The sequence below is a fragment of the Procambarus clarkii genome, chromosome 14 (assembly GCF_040958095.1).
Source record: "Procambarus clarkii isolate CNS0578487 chromosome 14, FALCON_Pclarkii_2.0, whole genome shotgun sequence".
Classification (NCBI taxonomy): domain Eukaryota; kingdom Metazoa; phylum Arthropoda; class Malacostraca; order Decapoda; family Cambaridae; genus Procambarus; species Procambarus clarkii.
The window spans coordinates 39,823,307-39,844,538 of record NC_091163.1 but is presented as its reverse complement, the minus strand read 5'-3'; the positions used below and the strand labels follow the sequence as shown (position 1 = coordinate 39,844,538).

Below are 21,232 nucleotides of genomic sequence, written 5' to 3'. Positions count from 1 at the left end.
CTGGAGACATAGAGCGCTCTGGCCTCTATACTGACGCCTGGCTCCTGGTCCATGGAGACATAGAGCGCTGTAGCCTCTATACTGACGCCTGGCTCTAGGTCCCTGGAGACATAGAGCGCTCTGGCCTCTATACTGACGCCTGGCTCTAGGTCCCTGGAGACATAGAGCGCTCTGGCCTCTATACTGACGCCTGGCTCCTGGTCCCTGGAGACATAGAGCGCTCTAGCCTCTATACTGACGCCTGGCTCTAGGTCCCTGGAGACATAGAGCGCTCTGGCCTCTATACTGACGCCTGGCTCTAGGTCCCTGGAGACATAGAGCGCTCTGGCCTCTATACTGACGCCTGGCTCTAGGTCCCTGGAGACATAGAGCGCTCTAGCCTCTATACTGACGCCTGGCACCTGGTTCTGAAACCCAGGGTGTGTGGCTCTGGCCCCAGGGTGTGGCTCTGGCCCCAGGGTGTGTGGCTCTGGCCCCAGGGTGTGGCTCTGGGCCCAGGGTGTGGCTCTGGCCCCAGGTGTGTGGCTCTGGCCCCAGGTGTGTGGCTCTGGCCCCCAGGGTGTGTGGCTCTGGCCCCAGGGTGTGTGGCTCTGGCCCCCAGGGTGTGTGGCTCTGGCCCCAGGGTGTGGCTCTGCCCCCAGGGTGTGTGGCTCTGGCCCCAGGTGTGTGGCTCTGGCCCCCAGGGTGTGTGGCTCTGGCCCCAGGGTGTGTGGCTCTGCCCCCAGGGTGTGTGGCTCTGGCCCCAGGGTGTGTGGCTCTGCCCCCAGGGTGTGGCTCTGGCCCCAGGGTGTGTGGCTCTGGCCCCAGGGTGTGGCTCTGGCCCCAGGGTGTGTGGCTCTGGCCCCAGGGTGTGGCTCTGGCCCAGGGTGTGTGGCTCTGGCCCCAGGGTGTGTGGCTCTGGCCCCAGAGTGTGTGGCTCTGGCCCCAGGGTGTGTGGCTCTGGCCCCAGGGTGTGTGGCTCTGCCCCCAGGGTGTGGCTCTGGCCCCAGGTGTGTCGCTCTGGCCCCAGGTGTGTGGCTCTGGCCCCAGGTGTGTGGCTCTGGCCCCAGGTGTGTGGCTCTGGCCCCAGGGTGTGTGGCTCTGCCCCCAGGGTGTGTGGCTCTGGCCCCAGGGTGTGTGGCTCTGGCCCCAGGGTGTGTGGCTCTGGCCCCAGGGTGTGTGGCTCTGGCCCCAGGGTGTGTGGCTCTGGCCCCAGGGTGTGTGGCTCTGGCCCCGGGGTGTGACTCTGGCCCCAGGGTGTATGGCTCTGGCCCCGGGGTGTGGCTCTGGCCCCGGGGTGTGTGGCTCTGGCCCCAGGGTGTGTGGCTCTGGCCCCCAGGGTGTGTGGCTCTGGCCCCCAGGGTGTGTGGCTCTGGCCCCAGGGTGTGTGGCTCTGGCCCCAGGGTGTGTGGCTCTGGCCCCAGGGTGTGTCGCTCTGGCCCCAGGGTGTGTGGCTCTGGCCCCAGGTGTGTGGCTCTGGCCCCAGGGTGTGTGGCTCTGGCCCCAGGGTGTGGCTCTGGCCCCAGGGTGTGTGGCTCTGGCCCCAGGGTGTGTGGCTCTGCCCCCAGGGTGTGTGGCTCTGGCCCCAGGGTGTGTGGCTCTGGCCCCAGGGTGTGTGGCTCTGGCCCCAGGGTGTGTGGCTCTGGCCCCAGGGTGTGTGGCTCTGGCCCCAGGGTGTGTGGCTCTGGCCCCGGGGTGTGACTCTGGCCCCAGGGTGTATGGCTCTGGCCCCGGGGTGTGGCTCTGGCCCCGGGGTGTGTGGCTCTGGCCCCAGGGTGTGTGGCTCTGGCCCCCAGGGTGTGTGGCTCTGGCCCCAGGGTGTGTGGCTCTGGCCCCAGGGTGTGTGGCTCTGGCCCCAGGGTGTGTGGCTCTGGCCCCAGGGTGTGTGGCTCTGGCCCCAGGGTGTGTGGCTCTGGCCCCAGGTGTGTGGCTCTGGCCCCAGGGTGTGTGGCTCTGGCCCCAGGGTGTGGCTCTGGCCCCAGGGTGTGGTTCTGGCCTCAGGGTGTGGCTCTGGCCTCAGGGTGTGGCTCTGGCCCCATGGTGTGGCTCTGGTCCCGGGGTGTGGCTCTGGCCCCAGGGTGTATGGCTCTGGCCCCGGGGTGTGGCTCTGGCCCCGGGGTGTGTGGCTCTGGCCCCAGGGTGTGTAGCTCTGGCCCCAGGGTGTGTGGCTCTGGCCCCAGGGTGTAGCTTTGGCCCCAGGGCGTGGCTCTGGCCCCAGTGTGTAGCTCTGGCCCCAGGGTGTGTGGCTCTGGCCCCAGTGTGTAGCTCTGGCCCCAGGTGTGTGGCTCTGGCCCCAGGGTGTGGCTCTGGCCCTAGGTGTGTGGCTCTGGCCCCGGGGTGTGGCTCTGGCCCCAGGGTGTGGCCCAGGCCCCAGGGTGTGGCTCTGGCCCCAGGGTGTGTGACTCTGGCCCCAGGTGTGTGGCTCTGGCCCCAGGGTGTGTGGCTCTGGCCCCAGGGTGTGGCTCTGGCCCCAGTGTGTGGCCCAGGCCCCAGGGTGTGGCTCTGGCCCCAGTGTGTGGCTCTGGCCCCAGGGTGTGGCTCTGGCCCCAGGGTGTAGCTCTGGCCCCAGGGTGTGGCTCTGGCCCCAGGGTGTGGCTCTGGCCCCAGGTGTGTGGCTCTGGCCCCAGGGTGTGGCTCTGGCCCCAGGGTGTGGCTCTGGCTCCAGGGTGTGGCTCAGGCCCCAGGGTGTGGCTCTGGCCCCAGGTGTGTGGCAATATAACATATATTCCAAGAGCAGGTAGCAGGAGCCAGATATAATTATAAATGTGTAAAGCCAGCTCCCGCCATTAATAATTCAGGGTCCGACAAGCGGAGGCAGCGAAGATAATTATTTTAGTTCCCCACCGACACTGTGGAACCTGTTTTCTCTGACACAGCCTTGAGTCTGCGTCCTCTTGGGCGTCAAGTTGATGGTGTCAGGAATTCCTCTTTCTCAATTTGGTCGATTGCTGTTAGTATTTTGTGTGTGGTGATCATATCTCCTCTGTTTCTTCTATCGTTTGTTTTCGGCATGTTTTAACGCCTTTAGTTTCTTCTCGTAACTCCTGTTTCTCAGTTCCGGAAGCCATTTTCTAGCATGCCGTTGGACCTTTTCCAGTTTCTTTGTGTGCTTCTTGTGGGTTGGGCACCATACAACTGCTGCATATTCCAGTTTTGGTCTGACGAAGGTTATGAACAGTTTCATTAGTATCTCACCGCCCATATAATTAACAGTAAGTCTGGTGTTGTGTATGCGTTCCTCTGGCGCCACCTGACTGTCCTCAACCACCCCGCTCCTCACACAGTGTTCCTCTGGCGCCACCTGACTGTCCTCAACCACCCCGCTCCTCTCACAGTGTTCCTCTGGCGCCACCTGACTGTCCTCAACCACCCCGCTCCTCTCACAGTGTTCCTCTGGCGCCACCTGACTGTCCTCAACCATCCCGCTCCTCTCACAGTGTTGTGTATGTGTTCCTCTGGCGCCACCTGACTGTCCTCAACCACCCCGCTCCTCTCACAGTGTTCCTCTGGCGCCACCTGACTGTCCTCAACCATCCCGCTCCTCTCACAGTGTTCCTCTGGCGCCACCTGACTGTCCACAACCACCCCGCTCCTCTCACAGTGTTCCTCTGGCGCCACCTGACTGTCCTCAACCACCCCGCTCCTCTCACAGTGTTCCTCTGGCGCCACCTGACTGTCCTCAACCATCCTGCTCCTCTCACAGTGTTCCTCTGGCGCCACCTGACTGTCCTCAACCACCCCGCTCCTCTCACAGTGTTCCTCTGGCGCCACCTGACTGTCCTCAACCACCCCGCTCCTCTCACAGTGTTCCTCTGGCGCCACCTGACTGACCTCAACTACCCCGCTCCTCTCACAGTGTTCCTCTGGCGCCACCTGACTGTCCTCAACCATCCCGCTCCTCTCACAGTGTTCCTCTGGCGCCACCTGACTGTCCTCAACCACCCCGCTCCTCTCACAGTGTTCCTCTGGCGCCACCTGACTGTCCTCAACCATCCCGCTCCTCTCACAGTGTTCCTCTGGCGCCACCTGACTGTCCTCAACCACCCCGCTCCTCTCACAGTGTTCCTCTGGCGCCACCTGACTGTCCTCAACCACCCCGCTCCTCTCACAGTGTTCCTCTGGCGCCACCTGACTGTCCTCAACCATCCCGCTCCTCTCACAGTGTTCCTCTGGCGCCACCTGACTGTCCTCAACCATCCCGCTCCTCTCACAGTGTTCCTCTGGCGCCACCTGACTGTCCTCAACCATCCCGCTCCTCTCACAGTGTTCCTCTGGCGCCACCTGACTGTCCTCAACCATCCCGCTCCTCTCACAGTGTTCCTCTGGCGCCACCTGACTGTCCTCAACCACCCGCTCCTCTCACAGTGTTCCTCTGGCGCCACCTGACTGTCCTCAACCACCCCGCTCCTCTCACAGTGTTCCTCTGGCGCCACCTGACTGTCCTCAACCATCCCGCTCCTCTCACAGTGTTCCTCTGGCGCCACCTGACTGTCCTCAACCACCCCGCTCCTCTCACAGTGTTCCTCTGGCGCCACCTGACTGTCCTCAACCATCCCGCTCCTCTCACAGTGTTCCTCTGGCGCCACCTGACTGTCCTCAACCACCCCGCTCCTCTCACAGTGTTCCTCTGGCGCCACCTGACTGTCCTCAACCATCCCGCTCCTCTCACAGTGTTCCTCTGGCGCCACCTGACTGTCCTCAACCACCCCGCTCCTCTCACAGTGTTCCTCTGGCGCCACCTGACTGTCCTCAACCACCCCGCTCCTCTCACAGTGTTCCTCTGGCGCCACCTGACTGTCCTCAACCATCCCGCTCCTCTCACAGTGTTCCTCTGGCGCCACCTGACTGTCCTCAACCACCCCGCTCCTCTCACAGTGTTCCTCTGGCGCCACCTGACTGTCCTCAACCATCCCGCTCCTCTCACAGTGTTCCTCTGGCGCCACCTGACTGTCCTCAACCATCCCGCTCCTCTCACAGTGTTCCTCTGGCGCCACCTGACTGTCCTCAACCACCCCGCTCCTCTCACAGTGTTTCCTCTGGCGCCACCTGACTGTCCTCAACCACCCCGCTCCTCTCACAGTGTTCCTCTGGCGCCACCTGACTGTCCTCAACCATCCCGCTCCTCTCACAGTGTTCCTCTGGCGCCACCTGACTGTCCTCAACCATCCCGCTCCTCTCACAGTGTTCCTCTGGCGCCACCTGACTGTCCTCAACCATCCCGCTCCTCTCACAGTGTTCCTCTGGCGCCACCTGACTGTCCTCAACCACCCCGCTCCTCTCACAGTGTTCCTCTGGCGCCACCTGACTGTCCTCAACCATCCCGCTCCTCTCACAGTATTCCTCTGGCGCCACCTGACTGTCCTCAACCATCCCGCTCCTCTCACAGTGTTCCTCTGGCGCCACCTGACTGTCCTCAACCACCCCGCTCCTCTCACAGTGTTCCTCTGGCGCCACCTGACTGTCCTCAACCACCCCGCTCCTCTCACAGTGTTCCTCTGGCGCCACCTGACTGTCCTCAACCATCCTGCTCCTCTCACAGTGTTCCTCTGGCGCCACCTGACTGTCCCTCAACCATTCCGCTCCTCTCACAGTGTTCCTCTGGCGCCACCTGACTGTCCTCAACCACCCCGCTCCTCTCACAGTGTTCCTCTGGCGCCACCTGACTGTCCTCAACCATCCCGCTCCTCTCACAGTGTTGTGTATGTGTTCCTCTGGCGCCACCTGACTGTCCTCAACCATCCCGCTCCTCTCACAGTGTTCCTCTGGCGCCACCTGACTGTCCTCAATCATCCTGCTCCTCTCACAGTGTTCCTCTGGCGCCACGTGACTGTCCTCAACCATCCCGCTCCTCTCACAGTGTTCCTCTGGCGCCACCTGACTGTCCTCAACCACCCCGCTCCTCTCACAGTGTTCCTCTGGCGCCATCTGACTATCCTCAACCACCCCGCTCCTCTCACAGTGTTGTGTATGTGTTCCTCTGGCGCCACCTGACTGTCCTCAACCATCCCGCTCCTCTCACAGTGTTCCTCTGGCGCCACCTGACTGTCCTCAACCACCCCGCTCCTCTCACAGTGTTTCCTCTGGCGCCACCTGACTGTCCTCAACCACCCCGCTCCTCTCACAGTGTTCCTCTGGCGCCACCTGACTGTCCTCAACCACCCCGCTCCTCTCACAGTGTTCCTCTGGCGCCACCTGACTGTCCTCAACCACCCCGCTCCTCTCACAGTGTTGTGTATGTGTTCCTCTGGCGCCACCTGACTGTCCTCAACCATCCCGCTCCTCTCACAGTGTTCCTCTGGCGCCACCTGACTGTCCTCAACCACCCCGCTCCTCTCACAGTGTTCCTCTGGCGCCACCTGACTGTCCTCAACCACCCCGCTCCTCTCACAGTGTTCCTCTGGCGCCACCTGACTGTCCTCAACCATCCCGCTCCTCTCACAGTGTTCCTCTGGCGCCACCTGACTGTCCTCAACCACCCCGCTCCTCTCACAGTGTTCCTCTGGCGCCACCTGACTGTCCTCAACCATCCCGCTCCTCTCACAGTGTTCCTCTGGCGCCACCTGACTGTCCTCAACCATCCCGCTCCTCTCACAGTGTTCCTCTGGCGCCACCTGACTGTCCTCAACCATCCCGCTCCTCTCACAGTGTTTCCTCTGGCGCCACCTGACTGTCCTCAACCATCCCGCTCCTCTCACAGTGTTCCTCTGGCGCCACCTGACTGTCCTCAACCACCCCGCTCCTCTCACAGTGTTCCTCTGGCGCCACCTGACTGTCCTCAACCATCCCGCTCCTCTCACAGTATTCCTCTGGCGCCACCTGACTGTCCTCAACCATCCCGCTCCTCTCACAGTGTTCCTCTGGCGCCACCTGACTGTCCTCAACCACCCCGCTCCTCTCACAGTGTTCCTCTGGCGCCACCTGACTGTCCTCAACCACCCCGCTCCTCTCACAGTGTTCCTCTGGCGCCACCTGACTGTCCTCAACCATCCTGCTCCTCTCACAGTGTTCCTCTGGCGCCACCTGACTGTCCTCAACCATCCCGCTCCTCTCACAGTGTTCCTCTGGCGCCACCTGACTGTCCTCAACCACCCCGCTCCTCTCACAGTGTTCCTCTGGCGCCACCTGACTGTCCTCAACCATCCCGCTCCTCTCACAGTGTTGTGTATGTGTTCCTCTGGCGCCACCTGACTGTCCTCAACCATCCCGCTCCTCTCACAGTGTTCCTCTGGCGCCACCTGACTGTCCTCAATCATCCTGCTCCTCTCACAGTGTTCCTCTGGCGCCACCTGACTGTCCTCAACCATCCCGCTCCTCTCACAGTGTTCCTCTGGCGCCACCTGACTGTCCTCAACCACCCCGCTCCTCTCACAGTGTTCCTCTGGCGCCATCTGACTATCCTCAACCACCCCGCTCCTCTCACAGTGTTGTGTATGTGTTCCTCTGGCGCCACCTGACTGTCCTCAACCATCCCGCTCCTCTCACAGTGTTCCTCTGGCGCCACCTGACTGTCCTCAACCACCCCGCTCCTCTCACAGTGTTCCTCTGGCGCCACCTGACTGTCCTCAACCACCCCGCTCCTCTCACAGTGTTCCTCTGGCGCCACCTGACTGTCCTCAACCACCCCGCTCCTCTCACAGTGTTCCTCTGGCGCCACCTGACTGTCCTCAACCACCCCGCTCCTCTCACAGTGTTGTGTATGTGTTCCTCTGGCGCCACCTGACTGTCCTCAACCATCCCGCTCCTCTCACAGTGTTCCTCTGGCGCCACCTGACTGTCCTCAACCACCCCGCTCCTCTCACAGTGTTCCTCTGGCGCCACCTGACTGTCCTCAACCACCCCGCTCCTCTCACAGTGTTCCTCTGGCGCCACCTGACTGTCCTCAACCATCCCGCTCCTCTCACAGTGTTCCTCTGGCGCCACCTGACTGTCCTCAACCACCCCGCTCCTCTCACAGTGTTCCTCTGGCGCCACCTGACTGTCCTCAACCATCCCGCTCCTCTCACAGTGTTCCTCTGGCGCCACCTGACTGTCCTCAACCATCTCGCTCCTCTCACAGTGTTCCTCTGGCGCCACCTGACTGTCCTCAACCATCCCGCTCCTCTCACAGTGTTCCTCTGGCGCCACCTGACTGTCCTCAACCACCCCGCTCCTCTCACAGTGTTCCTCTGGCGCCACCTGACTGTCCTCAACCACCCCGCTCCTCTCACAGTGTTCCTCTGGCGCCACCTGACTGTCCTCAACCATCCCGCTCCTCTCACAGTGTTCCTCTGGCGCCACCTGACTGTCCTCAACCATCCCGCTCCTCTCACAGTGTTCCTCTGGCGCCACCTGACTGTCCTCAACCATCCCGCTCCTCTCACAGTGTTCCTCTGGCGCCACCTGACTGTCCTCAACCACCCCGCTCCTCTCACAGTGTTCCTCTGGCGCCACCTGACTGTCCTCAACCACCCCGCTCCTCTCACAGTGTTCCTCTGGCGCCACCTGACTGTCCTCAACCATCCCGCTCCTCTCACAGTGTTCCTCTGGCGCCACCTGACTGTCCTCAACCATCCCGCTCCTCTCACAGTGTTCCTCTGGCGCCACCTGACTGTCCTCAACCACCCCGCTCCTCTCACAGTGTTGTGTATGTGTTCCTCTGGCGCCACCTGACTGTCCTCAACCATCCCGCTCCTCTCACAGTGTTCCTCTGGCGCCACCTGACTGTCCTCAACCACCCCGCTCCTCTCACAGTGTTCCTCTGGCGCCACCTGACTGTCCTCAACCACCCCGCTCCTCTCACAGTGTTCCTCTGGCGCCACCTGACTGTCCTCAACCATCCCGCTCCTCTCACAGTGTTCCTCTGGCGCCACCTGACTGTCCTCAACCATCCCGCTCCTCTCACAGTGTTCCTCTGGCGCCACCTGACTGTCCTCAACCATCCCGCTCCTCTCACAGTGTTCCTCTGGCGCCACCTGACTGTCCTCAACCACCCCGCTCCTCTCACAGTGTTCCTCTGGCGCCACCTGACTGTCCTCAACCATCCTGCTCCTCTCACAGTGTTCCTCTGGCGCCACCTGACTGTCCTCAACCACCCCGCTCCTCTCACAGTGTTCCTCTGGCGCCACCTGACTGTCCTCAACCATCCCGCTCCTCTCACAGAGTTTCACAAACTCCTCTCACAAACTCCCTAGTTTCATTACTTTGCATTTGCTCGGGTTTGAACTTCAACAGCCATTTGTTGGACCATTCACTCAGTCTGTCTAGGTCATCTTGTAGCATCCTACTATCATCCTCTGTTTCAATCCTCCTCATAATTTTTGCATCTTCGGCAAACATTGAGAGAAACGAGTCTATACCCTCTGGGAGATCATTTACATATATCAGAAACAGTATAGGTCCAAAGACTGACCCCTGCGGGACTCCACTTGTAACGTCTCGCCAATCTGAGACCTCACCCCTCACACAGACTCGTTGTCTCCTGTTGCTTAGGTACTCCTCTATCCACCGGAGTACCTTCCCTTTCACTCCAGCCTGCATCTCCAGTTTTCGCACTAGCCTCTTGTGTGGCACTCTATCAAAGGCTTTCTGACAATCCAAAAATATGCAGTCTGCCCACCCCCTCTCTTTCTTGCCTGATTTTTGTTGCCTGGTCGTAGAATTCAAGTAACCCTGTGAGGCAGGACCTGCCATCCCTGAACCCATGTTGGTGCTGTGTTACAAAGTTCTTTCGCTCCAGATGCTCCACTAGTTTTTTTCGCACAATCTTCTCCATCAGCTTGCATGGTATGCAGGTTAGGGACACTGGCCTGTAGTTCAGTGCCTCCTGTCTATCCCCTTTCTTGTATATCGGGACTATGTTAGCTGTCATCCAAATTTCTGGCAGTTCCCCTGTTACCAGGGATTTGTTATACACTATGGAGAGTGGCAGGCACAGTGCTTCTGCGCCTTCCTTTAGTATCCAAGGGGAGATTCCATCTGGGCCTGTAGCCTTTGTCACATCCAACTCTAGCAAAAGCTTCATTACTTCCCGGCTGGTAATCCAAAACTCTTCTAGTGATGCCTAGTTCCCTCTCTTATCTCTGGAACTTCTTGCTCTAATGTGAAGATCTCTGGGAGTTTCTTATTGAGTTTCTCGCACACTTCCTTGTCGTTTGTAATGAATCCTTCTGGCCCTATCCTTAATTTCATTACCTGTTCCTTTACTGTTGTTTTTCTCCTGATGTGGCTGTGCAACAATTTAGGTTGAGTCTTTGCCTTGCTTGCGATGTCATTTTCGTATTGCCCTTCTGCCTCTCTTCTCAACCTGACATTCATTCCTGGCATTCTGGTATCTGGAGAGTATGAGGTTCATATGAACCTCATACTTGCTGACCAAACTAAATTCCAAAGGGTAACGAAGGACACTACAGCCGAATTGAAAACGAAGGTAAATAAATTGATTGAAACTGTGAACGCCAAAAAATCCGGACTCCACCTGCCAAATATTATTGGGGAATACAAACCTGGGTATGCATATGGAAATGTCAAGACCCACAAGCCTGGAAACCCACTTCGGCCAATCAACAGCCAGATACCCACACCCACATAATGACTGGCTAAGGATTCAGCGGCTTGCTGACTCCTTATGTACCTTGTGCTTTCAGCCTGAAATCTCCAAAGGAATTTGTTGACTTACTGCGGAGAACACGGGCCACATGGATAAGAGCCTCGTTGGATGTAGAATCACTGTTTACCAACGTACCTGTGGATGAAACAATCGGGATCATAGCGGACAGAGTGTATCATGATCCGGCCTGTACTCCTCTTGACATACCAGAAAACATTCTAAGGAAACTACTTCAGTCTTGCACTAAAGAGCCACCCTTCTTGAGCCCGGATGGGCACATGTATAAGCAAGTTGATGGGGTCGCCATGAGTGCTCTCCTAGGTGTCCTGTTTGCGAACTTCTACATGGCCATCATTGAGCAGAGGGTCTTAGTTGACATGGACTTGAAACCGGCCATATACTGCAGGTATGTTGACGACATTTTTACACAGGTACCTGATGTCAGACGTCTGCAGGAGCTGAAGGAGGCATTTGAGCGGAATTCTGTGTTGAGTTTCACTTACGAGATGGAGAAGGATGGGAAGCTGCCCTTTCAAGATGTAACAATCCCGAAAATGAGCGGAGGCTTCCACACTGCAGTCTACACTAAGGAAACAAACATAGGAATGTGCCTGAATGCCAACAGCGACTGCCCAGACAGGTACAAGAGGAGTGTTGTCAATGCTTATGTCGACCGTGCTCTCAGCCACAGCTCAAGATGGAAGCAAGTCGATGAAGAACTCTGTAGGGTAAGGCAGGTCCTAGTCAACAATGGCTTCTCTAATGGTTTTGTTGAAGACATCATAAAAAGAAAGGTGAAACGCCATGCAACCTCTGAAGTGTCAACTAACACAACACCTGTACCCCCAATTAGACTATTTTACAGGAACTTCTTTTTGATGGCTCAAAAAACGGAGGAAAGGGTTCTGAAAGATAACGTTGATAGGAATGTTATCCTATAACGTTTTTATATAATAATAAAAATAACGTTATTTTTACAGACAAAAATCAGAAAATACAATTGTCGATTTACTATAAAACCAAGAAAACGGCCAGCCTACTCATGAGAAACTCTCCAGACACAGAGCAGAACGCTTTAAAAGAGACCAACGTCGTCTATGCCTTCAAATGCCCTCTTGGGGACTGTAAGCCTCAAAAAACTCAGTATATAGGCAAGACAACAACGTCTCTTTCCAGGCGATTAACGATGCATAAGCAACAGGGCTCCATTAAGGAACATATAATCTCTTCCCACAACCAGACCATCACCAGAGAAATCTTAACAAACAACACAGAAATCATCGATAGATACAGCGATAGCAAGAGACTCGACATCTGCAAGGCACTACACATCAAGAAGTCAACACCAGCAATCAACAGCCAATTAATGCACAACTATATTCTACCCACTTCAAGACTCCGCTCCAATATAGAAGCATCAAGAGGAAGTGGTGATGCTATGGGCCAATAGGCCTTCTGCAGTTACTTCCATTCTTATGTTTTTATACCCATTGGTTCGTGTTCTGTCTTGTGTAAATGTCAATCACCTCACCCAAATGAGAGTGTAAGTATGGATGTGTGTTTACAGGTTATAGTTGAGTGTGTGTAAACTAAATTCTTTGAAAATGTAATAAGTTATTACGAAACGCGTTCAGGCGTCGCATCAGACTAGAAATAAAAATGAATTTTTGAGAATTGAGTTTTCAATTACCATCGACAGTGAAAAGAAACATAAGAAATATTGAGAAAATTCGTGTTAGAATAATTAATCTTTCCTTTTCGGTCATATATATATATATATATATATATATATACATATATATATATATATATATATATATATATATATATATATATGTATATATATATATATATATATATATATATGTCGTACCTAGTAGCCAGAACGCACTTCTCAGCCTACTATGCAAGGCCCGATTTGCCTAATAAGCCAAGTTTTCATGAATTAATGTTTTTTCGACTACCTAACCTACCTAACCTAACCTAACCTAACTTTTTCGGCTACCTAACCTAACCTAACCTATAAAGATAGGTTAGGTTAGGTTAGGTAGGGTTGGTTAGGTTCGGTCATATATCTACGTTAATTTTAACTCCAATAAAAAAAAATTGACCTCATACATAATGAAATGGGTAGCTTTATCATTTCATAAGAAAATAATTAGAGAAAATATATTAATTCAGGAAAACTTGGCTTATTAGGCAAATTGGGCCTTGCATAGTAGGCTGAGAAGTGCGTTCTGGCTACTAGGTACGACATATATATATACATATATATATATATATATATATATATATATATATATATATATATATATATATATATATATATATATATATATATATATATATATATATATATGTATATATATATGTATGTATGTAATAAATTTGAAAATACAAAATCCTTGCGTAAAAGGATGAAGTCCTCATCCTTAAATAAAATAAAAATCCTAATAAATAAACAAGCCTTAAAACTTACAAATTTATATATAAAATTACATTTTAATAATAATATGTAAGTAAACATTATTGTAAATTATAGTCTGGAAATTCCTGGATATGTAATAATTAAGAAACTCAACAAAATATTAAGCTAACAAAATGTTTAAATAATTGGCAAAGAAACAAAGTTCTATAAAATAAAATACAAGAAATACTGGAAAATAAAGTAATCAATTTTAAGTCACAAGAAGTTCGAAATAAATTGTCAGTAATTTTTGTAGTAAATTATATTTTAAGAAATATGAAATAAGTTGTCATTTAAGGAATTTAAAATAAATTATCTGTTGATGAGTTACAAATTCTCCGTTGATGAATTTGAAATTGTCTGTTGGTAAATTTAAATTTGTCCGTTGATGAATTTGAAATTTTGCGTTGCTAAATTTAAATTTGTCCGTTGAGCTGAACTAACCTGAAAGCGTTCCAAATGTTGTCGATTGAGAATCGTTGCTTGCGCCCTCTGGCGTGTTCCTCCGTCAGGAACGGCGACTGATTCTCCTTGTCGCTGAGGCCTGTTCCGTGGACCGAGTCTATGCTGTCTTGAGAGTAGCGACGGTCCGCCTCCGGACTATAGTAGTCGTCGTCTGCGTAGTCCGTTAGGTCGTGCATGGACTGGGCGCGTGAGGCCTTGTCGTAGTCCTCGAAGTCCAGGGAATCGTCAGTGTCTCGAGGAATACCTCGCATGAGGGCATCGTCTCTGCTCCTCGAGTTTTTGGCGGGAGTTTTGGAGTGGCTGTCCTGCGCAAAGTGAAGTTTGTCCACCAATAGGGAAGGGAGACTACCGCGCAGGTCGTACTTCCTGTGTCGGAAGTCCAGCAGACGATCGATCATACGAGAGTCTTTTCGTTTTTTCTTCTTCTTCACAAGGATGGTCGATTCAGAGTTCGAGCGGGTCCGAACCACTCGTCTCTTCTGGGAGCTGTGGTCTTCGGCTTCCAGTGGAGGGTCAGGGAGTCCTCCGTCTCCCTCTATCATAGTCTCTCCTGACGCTTCTAGTCTGTCCGTACACTGCTCGTCGCCGGAGCTGTCCAGACGGGAGATGTCTGTCATTTCTTCGAGACGAGAACTTCGGCTTTTGAGGAGGTGGTGATCGAAGAGACTCCATCTCCTCTTTGTCTGATGTGCGCTGTTCTTGCGATAACGACCCAACAGCCGTGTGTTTATGGCAGTGGGTGGAACAACATCTACGGCTATGCCAGCCTTCACCTCCGGATTGAGGCTGACTCGCCGCTCTTGATGTCCCTGAAGATCGAGGCTGCCGGAGGAGCTCTGACTCTCACTGTCCAGCAGGTCACTCTGAGACCGTGAGCGGATCTTGGAAAGGAGTTTTCTAACGGGCGAATCGTCGTTCGAGTGATTTCTGTGGCGATCCTGGGTGGCCGACCGCCCTCGCCGACTGGAATCTAGATGAAAGACATCGAGGAACATGTTCTTCAGTGACTGTTTCCGCTTGGTGTAGTCGACCTCGGGTGCAAGAGTCTCCTGCGAGGCACAGAATCTGGTGTTGACAATATTGTCTTCGTCCAGACATCGAAGTTGAGTGGCGGATGACGATGTTGGCATATGGGAACATCGGTTACTCTTGCCCTCGATGGCACCCAGAGCCAGAGTCGTTCTCTCCTCCGAGGTCCGAGGCGGGAAGCCGTCGCCCCAGGAGGTGTCAGAGCACATGGAAACAAGTGAAGGGGAGCGTGACTGTGGCGTACAGGAGCCACTAGACTGTCCGCTGTGGCTCCCCCACTCACTGACGCTCACCTGAGGTGTGGAATACATCCAGCAGCTGCCTGCGCCGTGAGCATCCTCCAGTTGCCGCCTGGAGGCATCAATGTCCTCGGGAGAGTCCTTGGGAGAGTCTTCTCCCTCCCTCCGAGTCCCTCCCACGGTAAACTCCAGTCTCGTCGGCCCGCTCATGGTCCCTTTGATACGTTGCTCAATGTCGTATCAACTACTGAAGTCAGTCAAGAGCTGTTGACTGACGGCTGCGGACGGCGACCACATCTGCTGACGGCGGTGACGGAGGCGCTACGTACTGACGGAGACGACATCAATGTCTCAACAACCGACGGAATTCACAACTAATCACGAATTCTCACCCACAAAATGACATTCGAAAAGATATTAATAGGCACAACCTCGCTACACCAACACTTCACAAACACACACAACAAACACACTAACACTGTAGTTGATCGGTTCACCTGTGTCCTTATCAACAAACACAGCAACTTTCTGCCGGATATATATATATACATCAACTGTTTACTGTTTGTACCGTCAAACAATCTCTGTTTATATCACATCTGGAAAGTAAAAGTTTGGTTAGATGGGAATGTTAACTGATATGAGTTAGTGAGTTAAGGTAAACAATAGATTATTTTTCTCTCTCTCCCTCCCTCTCTCTATCGTGGTGAGGGAGAGTGGGAAGTGAGGTGTGAGGGAGAGGGAGTTTGACAAGTCTTGTGTCGGGACCCTGAGGATGAGGGAGTGTGTAAGGGATACTTCTCCCTCCCTCACTCTTTTGAGTGTGAGGGGCTGAACACCCTTCCCTCACACACTGTGAGGGGTTGAACACCCTTCCTTCACACACTGTGAGGTGCTGAACACCCTTCTCTCACACACTGTGAGGGGTTGAACACCCTTCCCTCACACACTGTGAGGGGCTGAACACCCTTCTCTCACACACTGTGAGGGTTTGAACACTCCTCTCTCACACACTGTGAGGGGCTGAACACCCTTCTCTCACACACTGTGAGGGTTTGAACACTCCTCCCTCACAGCGTATGAGAACACAGCTCCACCCCCTCACAGTTAATGAGGTAATACCCCCCCCCCTCACACACCTGCCTCAGGTGAACAGGGGCGTCAGTACCCCCCTCTACCCCCCCTCATCCTCAGTCTTCTATATCGTTCATAAAATGTTCAAATTCCTGTTCAAATATGTTCTACCTTCACATATATTCCATGGGAGTGACTATGTTCTTGTTCATTGTTCAACCGGTGTTCTCCATTGCTTGTTATCAGTGGTGCTGGGATCATAACAGGTTATATTAGGGTGTTAATCTTAGCTTATGTTCTCCACCAGCTGTTCTTCAATGGTTGTTTTTTAGTAATTGTTCTTCAATGTTCTCCAGTGAACGACTCCCAAGAGTACGATTATCCGGAGTGTTCACGTCGTGTTGACCCATTAACCGGAGTGTTCACGTCATGTGATCCCATTAACCGGAGTGTACACGTCATGTGGTCCCATTAACCGGAGTGTGCACGTCGTGTGGTCCCATTAACCAGAGTGTGCACGTCGTGTGGTCCCATTAACCGGAGTGTACACGTCATGTGGTCCCATTAACCGGAGTGTACACGTCGTGTGGTCCCATTAACCGGAGTGTTCACGTCGTGTGGTCCCATTAACCGGAGTGTACACGTCGTGTGGTCCCATTAACCGGAGTGTACGTCGTGTGGTCCCATTAACCGGAGTGTGCACGTCGTGTGGTCCCATTAACTGGAGTGCACGTCGTGTTGACCCATTAACCGGAGTGTGCACGTCGTGTGGTCCCATTAACCGGAGTGCACGTCGTGTGGTCCCATTAACCGGAGTGTACGTCGTGTGGTCCCATTAACCGGAGTGTGCACGTCGTGTTGACCCATTAACCGGAGTGTGCACGTCGTGTGGTCCCATTAACCGGAGTGTGCACGTCGTGTTGACCCATTAACCGGAGTGTGCACGTCGTGTGGTCCCATTAACCGGAGTGTGCACGTCGTGTGGTCCCATTAACCGGAGTGTGCACGTCATGTGGTCCCATTAACCGGAGTGTACACGTCGTGTGGTCCCATTAACCGGAGTGTACACGTTGTGTGGTCTCATTAACCGGAGTGTGCACGTCGTGTGGTCCCATTAACCGGAGTGTGCACGTCGTGCTGACCCATTAACCGGAGTGCACGTCGTGTTGACCCATTAACCGGAGTGTGCACGTCGTGGTGACCCATTAACCGGAGTGCACGTCGTGTTGACCCATTAACCGGAGAGTGCACGTCGTGTTGACCCATTAACCGGAGAGTGCACGTCGTGTTGACCCATTAACCGGAGAGTGCACGTCGTGTTGACCCATTAACCGGAGAGTGCACGTCGTGTGGTCCCATTAACCGGAGTGTACGTCGTGTGGTCCCATTAACCGGAGAGTGCACGTCGTGTTGACCCATTAACCGGAGAGTGCACGTCGTGTGGTCCCATTAACCGGAGTGTACGTCGTGTTGACCCATTAACCGGAGAGTGCACGTCGTGTTGACCCATTAACCGGAGAGTGCACGTCGTGTTGACCCATTAACCGGAGAGTGCACGTCGTGTGGTCCCATTAACCGGAGTGTACGTCGTGTTGACCCATTAACCGGAGAGTGCACGTCGTGTTGACCCATTAACCGGAGAGTGCACGTCGTGTTGACCCATTAACCGGAGAGTGCACGTCGTGTTGACCCATTAACCGGAGAGTGCACGTCGTGTTGACCCATTAACCGGAGAGTGCACGTCGTGTTGACCCATTAACCGGAGAGTGCACGTCGAAATATATACCAAAAAAATCGACTTGAAAACAGCTGATTTCACGGGAAAAGTTGTTTACAAAAGATTGAAGTTTCCGGTTCTTTGCTTAAAGTTTCATCTCTGTTTTGTTAAGTTTTGTCCTCGAGATGCTGGGGTCGTGTGTGTGTGTGTGTGTGTGTGTGTGTGTGTGTGTGTGAGTGTGTGTGTGTGTGTGTGTGTGTGTGTGTGTGTGTGTGTGTGTGTGTGTGTGTGTGTGTGTGTGTGTGTGTGAGTGTGTGTGTGTGTGTGTGTGTGTGTGTGTGTGTGTGTGTGTGTGTGTGTGTGTGTGTGTGTGTGTGTGTGTGTGTGTGTGTGTGTGTGTGTGTGTGTGTGTGTGTGTGTGTGTGTACTCACCTATTTGTGTCTGCAGGATCGAGCATTGACTCTTGGATCCCGCCTTTCGAGCATCGGATGTTTACAGCAATAACTCCTGTCCCATTTCCCTATCATGCCTAGTTTTAAAACTATTAATAGTATTTGCTTCCACAAGCTGTTCCTGAAGTGCATTCCATTTTCCCACTACTCTCACGCTAAAAGAAAACTTCCTAACATCTCTGTGACTCATCTGAGTTTCAAGCTTCCACCCATGTCCCCTCGTTCTGTTACTATTCCGTGTGAACATTTCCTCTATGTCCACTCTGTCAATTCCATTGAGTATTTTATACGTTATATGGGCGGGGTGTGGGCGTGCAGGGCGGGGTGTGGGCGTGCAGGGCGGGGTGTGGGCGTGCAGGGCGGGGTGTGGGCGGGGTGTGGGCGGCCTGGAGAAAGTCTCCACTCTGCGGGTCCACTTTTTATACCCTAGCGGGGGTGAGGGAAGGTTTCTCCCTCTTTCCTCACCTGGCCCCTCACCTGGCCCCTCACCTGGCCCCTCACCTGGCTCCTCACCTGGCCCCTGACTCACCTGGCCCCTCACCTGGCCCCTCACCTGGCCCCTCACCTTGCCCCCTCACCTGGCCCCTCACCTGGCCCCTCACCTGGCCCCACACTGAGCACTAAGGGTTTAGGTCCCACTTGACCTGTGAGTCGGTCTGCACTCACTTGACCTCTGACCTCTCACTCCTCCCAGAGTGGTGCCGCCACGGCCATGGATACCGCACGCAGTATCTATAGATACTCTCAGATACGGGGGATACTGTCAGAGTATCTATAGATACTCTCAGATACGGGGGATACTGTCAGAGTATCTATAGATACTCTCAGATACGGGGGATACTGTCAGAGTATCTATAGATACTCTGGACGAGGCCACAAAATGTGCTTTCTTGTACCTAAGAAAGTTGACGTGTTGAGGCAGGTGTTGATGAGGACGGTCTGTGGTGTGAGGGAGACAGGTGAGACATGAGGTGTGAGGAAGACAGGTGACACATGAGGCGTGAGGAAGACAGGTGAGACATGAGGTGTGAGGAGATAGGTGAGACATGAGGCGTCAGGAGGCTGGTGACACATGAGGTGTGAGGAAGACAGGTGAGATATGAGGTGTGAGGGAGACAGGTGAGACATGAGGTGTGAGGAGATAGGTGAGACATGAGGTGTCAGGAGGCTGGTGACACATGAGGTGTGAGGAAGACAGGTGACACATGAGGTGTGAGGGAGACAGGTGAGACATGAGGTGTGAGGAGATAGGTGAGACATGAGGTGTCAGGAGGCTGGTGACACATGAGGTGTGAGGAAGACAGGTGAGACATGAGGTGTGAGGGAGACAGGTGAGACATGAGGTGTGAGGAGATAGGTGAGACATGAGGCGTCAGGAGGCTGGTGACACATGAGGCGTGAGGAAGACAGGTGACACATGAGGCGTGAGGGAGACACAGGTGACACATGAGGCGTGAGGAAGACAGGTGACACATGAGAGGCGTGAGGGAGACACAGGTGACACATGAGGTGTGAGGGAGACACAGGTGACACATGAGGCGTGAGGAAGACAGGTGACACATGAGGTGTGAGGAAGACAGGTGACACATGAGGCGTGAGGGAGACACAGGTGACACATGAGGTGTGAGGGAGACAGGTGACACATGAGGCGTGAGGAAGACAGGTGACACATGAGGCGTGAGGAAGACAGGTGACACATGAGAGGCGTGAGGGAGACACAGGTGACACATGAGGCGTAAGGAAGACAGGTGACACATGAGGCGTGAGGAAGACAGGTGACACATGAGGTGTGAGGGAGACACAGGTGACACATGAGGCGTGAGGGAGACAGGTGACACATGAGGTGTGAGGGAGACAGGTGACACATGAGGTGTGAGGGAGACACAGGTGACACATGAGGCATGAGGAAGACAGGTGACACATGAGGCGTGAGGAAGACAGGTGACACATGAGGCGTGAGGAAGACAGGTGACACATGAGGCGTGAGGAAGACAGGTGACACATGAGGCGTGAGGAAGACAGGTGACACATGAGGTGTGAGGGAGACACAGGTGACACATGAGGCGTGAGGAAGACAGGTGACACATGAGGCGTGAGGAAGACAGGTGACACATGAGGCGTGAGGGAGACACAGGTGAGACATGAGGCGTGAGGGAGACACAGGTGACACATGAGGTGTGAGGGAGACACAGGTGACACGTGAGGCGTGAGGGAGACACAGGTGACACATGAGGTGTGAGGGAGACACAGGTGACACGTGAGGCGTGAGGGAGACACAGGTGACACATGAGGTGTGAGGGAGACACAGGTGACACATGAGGCGTGAGGAAGACAGGTGAGACATGAGGTGTGAGGGAGACACAGGTGAGACATGAGGCGTGAGGGAACAAGCAACACGAGAACACATAGAGGAACGCCTCAATACTTTCTCCTGTCCAAACCGGCTCTAAACCGTTGTGCCCTTTATAGCGGCGACCCGCGGACTGTCTCCCCCCTGTCTCTGCTAAGTCACTCCTCTCTAGGCCTAAATGTCTCCCCCCCTCCCCCCTAGGCCTACCAAACCCTTGAGAACATCGTTATATGGCAACAGAATGCGGCATAGTTGGGGAATAGGCCTATCTACTGGACAACATTTGCAGCATCGACGGGTCAGCCTATAGGCCAATCTACAACATGTTCATTGACTATGTTTTCCAGGTAAAGTATAATTTTTACTGAAGTAAAACTGTTAAGCATGTTTGGGTAAGTTGTTCTGTGGTGTATGGAAGAACGGCCTTGTTGTGTGTGAGTGTGTGTGTGTGTGGTCCTCCCTGGCACTCACACACACACACTCACACTCATACACACACACTCATAAACACTCACACACATACACAGTCACACACACACACTTACTCACTCACACACACACACACACACACACACACACACACACACACACACACACACACACACACACACACACACACACACACACACACACACACACACACACACACACTCACACACTTACTCACTCACACTCATACACACACACTTACTCACTCAAACTTATAGTCATTCACACCCTCACGAACACACTTACACGTATGTACACTCTCTCTCACACACACACACACACATTCATACACACTCATGGAGGGGAAAGAGGGGAAAACATGGAGGGGAAATCCTGCAAGAGTCAAATAGAGAGAAGGATCTGGGGGTTGATATCACACCGAACT

The 21,232-nt window shown here is 53.9% G+C and overlaps 1 protein-coding gene across 1 annotated transcript in view; it reads right to left on the bottom strand.

The window, feature by feature from the left end:
* The window catches only part of LOC123772754 (uncharacterized), a 54,214-nt gene extending 38,849 nt beyond the window's left edge, over positions 1 to 15,365 (bottom strand). The window contains exon 1 of the mRNA XM_069324520.1: positions 13,476 to 15,365. Within this exon, the coding sequence (XP_069180621.1) occupies positions 13,476 to 14,974 (1,499 nt within the window). The 5' untranslated portion in view covers positions 14,975 to 15,365. The remainder of the gene's footprint in view (positions 1 to 13,475) is intronic.
* Positions 15,366 to 21,232: the final 5,867 nt, after the last annotated feature.